Source organism: Marmota flaviventris, chromosome 2 (genome assembly GCF_047511675.1).
Source record: "Marmota flaviventris isolate mMarFla1 chromosome 2, mMarFla1.hap1, whole genome shotgun sequence".
Taxonomy (NCBI): domain Eukaryota; kingdom Metazoa; phylum Chordata; class Mammalia; order Rodentia; family Sciuridae; genus Marmota; species Marmota flaviventris.
The window spans coordinates 11716968-11724088 of record NC_092499.1 but is presented as its reverse complement, the minus strand read 5'-3'; the positions used below and the strand labels follow the sequence as shown (position 1 = coordinate 11724088).

Here is a 7121-nt window from a genome sequence, read left to right as displayed (position 1 = left end):
ACTCCTCCTGTGCCTCAGTTTGTCCTTCTCTAAATGGGGAGTTGAACCAAACGACCTCCCACATCCCAGCCTGGGTGGGTGTTTGGCTCGGGTTCTGCCAGGAGCCACTTCCCTCAAAGCCAGATCCTACTGTCCTTGCACTTGCCACCTCCTTGGTGTCTGGTGGCCATTTCCCTAGTAGCCTGGGCTGTTTTCCTTTTCCACACTCTTCCACCATGATGTTCTGCCTTACCTCAAGCCCCAAGGAACGGGGCTGGCCATCTATGGGCTGAGACTTCTGAAACTATGAGCCCTAAATAAACTTCTCCTCCTCTAAAATTGTTCTTGTCAGGTCTTTTGGGCATGGGGGTGGAAAAATCTGACTAGAACAGACATGCTCAGAGGGGGACAGAATCAACTCTCTGGGTGTGCAGCTTCAGGGAGTGGAAGGCTAGCTTTGCCCTGTGTCCTCTCCCTTGGGCTCTGTTGCGGGGCCAGTGAGCCTTCTACACCCAGGAGAGGACAGCAGCACGTCAAGGGAGGTCCACAGCAGGGCCACGGGGGTCTGGTCTCCAGGAGATAGATCACTACCCCGCTCCCAGACTTTGGAGGATGTGGTAGCAGAGAAAGCAACTTCTCTTGTGCAGTCCAGCAGGGTGTCTCTCAGTGCAAACAAACACATCCTGAAGAACACCAAGGAACCTTCTGACTCCGAGCAATAAGAGAATGAACCCAACAAAAAAAAAAATGGTTGCTTTGACCTTTCCTCCCTCTCAAAAGAGCACTAAAATACCTGTCAGGGATTAAAGAAGCCATGGCCTATAAGGAGAAAGAGAAGGAAAGAGGAGATGACAGTAACAAAATTTTAGGAGCCAGAAATGACCTGGACAAGGGGTCCTACTTAGCAGCACCATGAAAGCAGAATCTTAGTTGTTGGTAAAGACAGGAGAACTCGCCCCACAGGACCCCGCGCAGCTCAGCCACTGGAGTGGCCCAGGCCTCTGGAGTTGAGCACAAAGGTAGGCTGACAGCAAGAGGGCTGGTGGCCAGGCTGTTTAAGAAGCAGTCAGACCCCAAGGGTTCCTCCCCACAGATCACTGAGGCTGGTATCTTTGGAGAGGTTGGTCTCTGGACCAGAGAGTACCAGGCACCATGGAGAGCAGGAGCTTCATACTGAAAGGTGAAAGCTTCCAAATAAGTGTGAAGACCCTCACTCTTCATCAATGCTCCTGGGATGTGGGCAGCAAATTGGACTTTGTCCTGCCAGAAGCAGGACTCGGTCACCCTTGACACGATTTCCAGTCCTCCACCCACCGCATGTTCCTCTCGAGATGGTCCATCCAGGTCTTTGTCTTATATAACCGCCTCCTGGTGACCACCTCCCTACAGGGTGGCTGGACACACCTGCCTGGTCACCCCACTGGCCATCGTCCTTGTGTGGACTGCACAGAATTGCCACAGGGACCAACTCTCCGTCAGTGGGACCTCCCAGAACTCTCGCCTGCTCGTTCTAGCCCCCCCAGCTAGGACTCCCAGGGGAAACCTGCTTGGCAATGCCCTGGTCCCCAAAAAAGACACTGGCCCAAGGGGCTTTTGCCTCTTCCTCCCACCTACCGGCTGAGCGTACAGGTGCCGGGTGGCTCCCTGGTCCCATGGCCCTGTGAGGCATGCTGCCCTCTCCATCTGGACCTGTGAGCAACCGGCTGCTTCTGTCACTTGTGGGCTGTGTCGAGCTGCCTCCTCCATCTCACACCCGACCTCACCCCCAACTCTAACTCTCCTCCTGCCAGGGCTCTGCGGAAGAGGGGCCGTCTTGGAGTAAGTGACATGGTCAGACAGGAGCCACAAGGACATGTGCCAGCATGAACAAGTCTCCTGTAAAGGGGACACCTGGTCGTGGTTTGCATACTTAGACATATAGCTGTCCCCTTGGATAAAGAAGTATCCCATGAGCTGGGCATGGTGGCACATGCCTGTAATCCCAGTGCTTCCAGAGGCAGGAGGATGATGAGTTCAATGCCAGCCTCAGCAACTTAGCAAGGCCCTGTCTCTAAATACAATATTAGAAAAAGTGGCTCAGTGGTTAAGCATCCCTGGGTTCAATCCCCAGTACCAAAAAAGAAGTATCCCATGAAAAGTTCATAGTGAACACCACTGACCAACCCCTGGAGTTCCATCAGGGAAGGTCTAGAGTTTACGGCCACTCTCCAGAGAGCGAGAGCTCAAGACCTAATTAAAAGAGGCAGGACAACAATAGGAACAACAGCAGGGGCAGGCCTTCGAGGACTCTCCCAGGGAATCTCACCAGCTCTGGAAAACCAAGGCTCCCATGCTTACACCCAGTAAGGGGGTGGCCCTGTGACGGCTCAGACAGATCACAGAGCTGTCCCTGGACTGACAGAGCATCCTGTGGCAGAGCCTGATATCAACATTCCAGGAGGTTCCACAGAAAGGGAAGCAGTTGTGAGCCCCACCCCTCTGAAGCCCTCAGGGTCCCAACAGCAGACATTGCCTCTGCTGCTGTTGGAGCTGGCATCTTGCCATACGCTGAAAATGATCTTCTTGTGGGTGGATCCTCCTTGAAGAAAAGAAGGCCAGTAACATACCACGCCTGGAAATGCTCCTTTCTGTCCCAAGAACCCAGACAAGTTAAGGGAACAAGAAGAGCAGTCCTGGACGGGAATGTCTAGATAAATCTGTATCTTGAAGGACAGAGAGTCCTTTTGTCACATATATTGCAACAGGGCAAACCTCTCTGAGAACTGCTTTTTTGCATACATGCCAGGACAGCTGCTCTTCTGAATGCTGGTCCGAAGAGGATTTCAGGAACAGTTCAATGTTGTGCTCAGTCCCATGCGATTGTGGGAGGCCCTGAGCAGTGGGAGGGATCTGTCTTAGACTGAGACCTGGGGACAAAGATTTGAGTGCAAGTTGTTTATTTGGGACGTGACCCCAGGAAGCACCAATTGGGGGAAAATGGAAGTGAGACAGGGACAGGAAGGTAGCCACAGAACGTCCACTAGTGGATGAGTGTGTACCGTGGGCAGCTGGGGCTCCATCCCACTGTGCACTCCTGGTTGTCCCATCCAAGGGGAGTTTATCCTCTAGCTCCCATCCATCATTGGTCCAGGGATATTCTTGAGGGGCCAACACCCCGACACTTGCAGCCTGCCTTGGGGCCTGCAGGGAGGGCCCTGGGGCAAGGAGTCAAGAGGGCTGGGTATAGAGAGCGGAAGCACGTGGGCGCAGAAGTAGGTCAGGATGGAGGTCATCCAGTCTAGACCCACATCCCTCCAAGACCTGCATATCCCAGGCTGCCTGGATGTCCCCCTTCACTGACAGTCTTGTAGGTATTTGCCACCCACCATGTTGCCATGGAAACATCTAATTACTTATTTTCTCCTACACTCCCTCCTAGCAGCTGGGACCTGGTTCCCTGGCACACCTCACTCTCTGCCAGACTTCCATGTACCTTTAGATGACCACCCATTTGTCCTTCCTCCAGGAAGTCCCTCCAGCTGTCCCCCACAGGAAGAGATCCCTTTCTTCTCTGGACTCCCTGCTGTGACCAAAAACCATCTGTTATGTTTGGGAGACAAGGTGTCCCTCAATAGCTCATGTAATAGACAATAATGATTAGAAGAGCTGTGACCTAATCAGTGAATTAAGCCATTGGATGATTTAACCATTGGAATGAATTCCTGGATGCTAACTGTAGGCAGACAGGGCATGGCTGGAGGATGTACGTCACTGGGGGCGTGCCCTTGGGGAAATATGCGTTGTCCCTGGCTCATTGTGCTCCCCCACTCTCTCTCTGCTTTCTGACCACCATTAGCAGAGCAGCACCTCCCCCATGCCCTTCCACCGTGGTGTTCTACTTCATCTTGAGCCCAGAGCAATGGAGTCACCCGACCATACACTGCATCTCTGAAACCATAAACCTGAAACGAATGTTTCCCCTAAGTTGTTGCTGAAGGTATTTTGGTCATAATGACAAAAACCTGACTAACAGGCCATCACTGCACTGAACAGGTGTCCTGTGTCACACTCATTCATATGAGTGCCAGTTCCTCCTGATATCAGACTCCATGGGTCAGTGTGGACCCCTCCTGTCCACTGCAGTATCTCTTGCGTGGACAACGACTGCAAGGTCTGGGTGAGGGCATGGTCAGGGTTCCAGAGTGTCATGCGTGAATTCCAGTCTCCTTTTCTATTTTCGGGATACTGAGGTTTCTGTTTTTGATTCAGTCTCCCTCGCCTGAGGTACCAGTGCCCAACTTTAACACTCAGCACACTGTATTTCCCTAGCAGTTTGCTTGTTGACCTCTGGACCAGGACTGAGGACAGGCCAGAAAAAGAGACTGTCTTGCTCTTCCTGGGTGTCTAGTGCCTTTCATGAGGAAGGGCTGAGGGCACTGGGGTCAGTGGTTCATTGTGTGTTCCAGCTATTATGGTCTGGATCTGAAATATTCCCCCAGAGGCATATGTATTGAAGGCTTGGTCCCCAGTGCTGCAAAGTTCAATGTTCTGGAGGAGTGACCAGATCGGGAGGGTTCTCACCTCATCAGTGGATTCATCCATTGATGGATTCCTAATTTGATGGCATATTAATGGGAGGTGGTGGAAACTCTAGGAGGCGGGGTGTCATTGAAGGGAGTGTGCCATCAGAGGGTGTGCACTGGGGGGCTATGTTATATCCCATCCCCTTCCCCTCTCACTCTGTCCACTTCCTGGCTGCCAGGGGAGCAGCTTTCCTCCACCACAGCCTCCCTGCCATGATGATTCTGCCTTGGAGCCAACCACGGACTAAATACCACCGAAACCCTGAGCCCAAATCATTCTTTCCTCCTCTGTTTCCATCAGTTGTTTTGTCTCAGAAGCACAAAACTGACTGGCCCACTACACATCATCTCTGCCTGCCAACAGGAATGTCTGTCCCCCCACACTGAATAAGGGGTAAACTTAGGCCCACAGAAGTCCCTCAAACAGCTCTGGACCATTCAGTTCATCCCTTGCAAGGCTGGGACCAACCAAAGTCTTCCATCTGTTGACACTGTGCTGGAGCAACCTGCCCCCTCCCTTTGCCCTCTGTGACAAAGCTGGCTAGGAGAACCAGGGGGACTTGACCCCCCCAGCTCACAGCTCCCCAGACAGAGCCACGAGGAACAGAGATGGGCGACACATTAGCAATGGATCTTTATTTCTCAGCATCCTCTGATCTGAGTGGGGGTTTTGGAGGTTCAACTTGGGGTACATTTTCTCTTGGCTGGTCCTCTTCAGCATTGGGCTCATCTGGGGGGGAAGTGGTAGTCTTTTTTGAACCTCCCAACCAGGCTCCAAAAGCAGACCCAACGGAGCCCAGGAGGATGTTAGATGAGGTGGAGAGCCCAGCTGCCCCTGGGGAGAGACAGAGGGTGAGCACAGGGTAATGGCCAAGCCTGAGGTCCAGAGAGCCCCTGGATCCCTCCTCTACTTCCTGAGTCACCCAGGGCTCTGCTTTGACAGAGAACTCTGGAGGTAGCTGAGAGACGACAGGATGAATCCATGGGAACTGAGAGACAGAGGAGAGGGGTCACCATCCACACACAGACCAGAAAGCTGCAGATTCACCACTTTACACAGGCCACCAAGTCCCAGAGAAGGGAGGATACCACCCAAGGCCACCCAGGGGTCAGATTTGGGGAGAGCTGAACCCAGAGCCTAGGCAACCTAGGTACAACCTCTTGTATCTTGGGCCAAACTTTCGTTTTCTCCCTAACGAGCACCTCTACACTTCCACCGGAATGTCACTCAGAAGGAACCAGAGGTGGGGACAGTGAGGACAGAAGAACTGCAGGGAGCCAGAAGAGGCAAGAGAGGAGCCCGGGGAGAGGACCCCCCCTGGGGCAAGGCTTCTGGTGTGGAACCTCACCTGGCTTTAGTCCTTACCCACTGACTGCAGTGTCGCCACCAGGCTGCCCGCCGAGACTCCACCCCCATTGGCGATGGCTGCAGCCGACATCATCTTGGCAGCTAGAGAAGAGGCTGCGATTCCTGCCCCGGTGAAGCCCATTACGTTGAGCACCACGGGCACACAGCCCACGGCCAGCGCTGTGCGGGAGAGGCGCAGGGTCGGGTGGGGCCGGGGGAGGGACCCCTTAGGAATTCCTCACAGTTTCTGGGGACGGTCTGCTCTGGGCATTTGGGAGAGGACGGCTTGGAGGGGGGCCCAAGGTAAAGGAGTTGGAGTAGCGTGGGGCCAAGAGGGGGCGACGAGGTCGCAGGAGGATCAGGAGTAGCCTGGTCTTGTCTTAACCTGCTGTGTGACGCTGCTATGTCGCTGTCCTTCACTGTGTGCCATCACCACTGTAGATTTTAGCAGCAATCGTCCTCACCTTCCCCATGTCCCCGTGTGCCCATGATTGGTAAGGACTAAAGGAGACCCTGGGTAACTTTTCCCCCTGGAGTACTGCAAGTGCGCCCTCCTGGCCCCGCGCTTCGCCTAGGAAGCTCCAGGAATGGCCGGTGGGCGCCTGGGAGCCCCCTGAACCCTGCCGCGCCGCGTCTCCAGTCTCCCAGCTGCGCGGGGTCAGGAAACAAACCTCCTCCGATTGCAGCTGCAGCCGCCTGTTCTAAAGAGAGGGGCGGGAGAGCGAGTTAGCCAGGTGATTGACAAGCGAGGCAACCCGGCGGCTCCCCGGGCTTCGAGGGCCAGGGTCGGGGTGGGGCCTGTCCTTGGCCCAGGGAGACTCACTCAGCATGACGAGGCCGTCCCGGTCCCAGCTCCGCTCAGGAAATGACAAGGCTCTTGGAGGGTTGCTTCCTCGGGAACCAATCGGGACAAGGCCCGCCCTCGCAGCCCCGCACCCTGAGCTAAGCGCTGGACCCCGCGCTCCGCCCACCTGCTCGCCCGCCCCTGGCCCGCCGCCTCGCCCGCTGCAGGTGCATCCTACCGGGCGGGGGTGGGGGTGGGGGGTTGGTCCGTGCTCAGGATCTACCAAAGAGAAAAGAACTCCCAAGCCCCGAAAACTGTAGCAGGTGGCGCTGCTTCCCAGTTTAACCTCCCTCCTCCCCGTATTGGAATCAGTATTCGCTGCAAAAACCAAACAAAATAAAATCGAAAACTTTAAAAAGACAAACAAAATAACTTGCAAATTGCTCTT

General features: G+C 54.5%; 1 protein-coding gene across 1 annotated transcript; it reads right to left on the bottom strand.

Moving 5' to 3' along the window:
• Nucleotides 1-5162: 5162 nt before the first annotated feature.
• On the bottom strand, nucleotides 5163-6799 carry LOC114089651 (interferon alpha-inducible protein 27-like protein 2). Its single transcript, XM_027931544.2, has 4 exons — nucleotides 6713-6799; nucleotides 6561-6590; nucleotides 5908-6069; nucleotides 5163-5376 (listed from the first exon to the last, which is right to left on the bottom strand). The coding sequence occupies exons 1-4, from the start codon at nucleotides 6717-6719 to the stop codon at nucleotides 5177-5179; spliced, it is 399 nt and encodes a 132-aa protein (XP_027787345.1). The 5' UTR covers nucleotides 6720-6799; the 3' UTR covers nucleotides 5163-5176.
• Nucleotides 6800-7121: the final 322 nt, after the last annotated feature.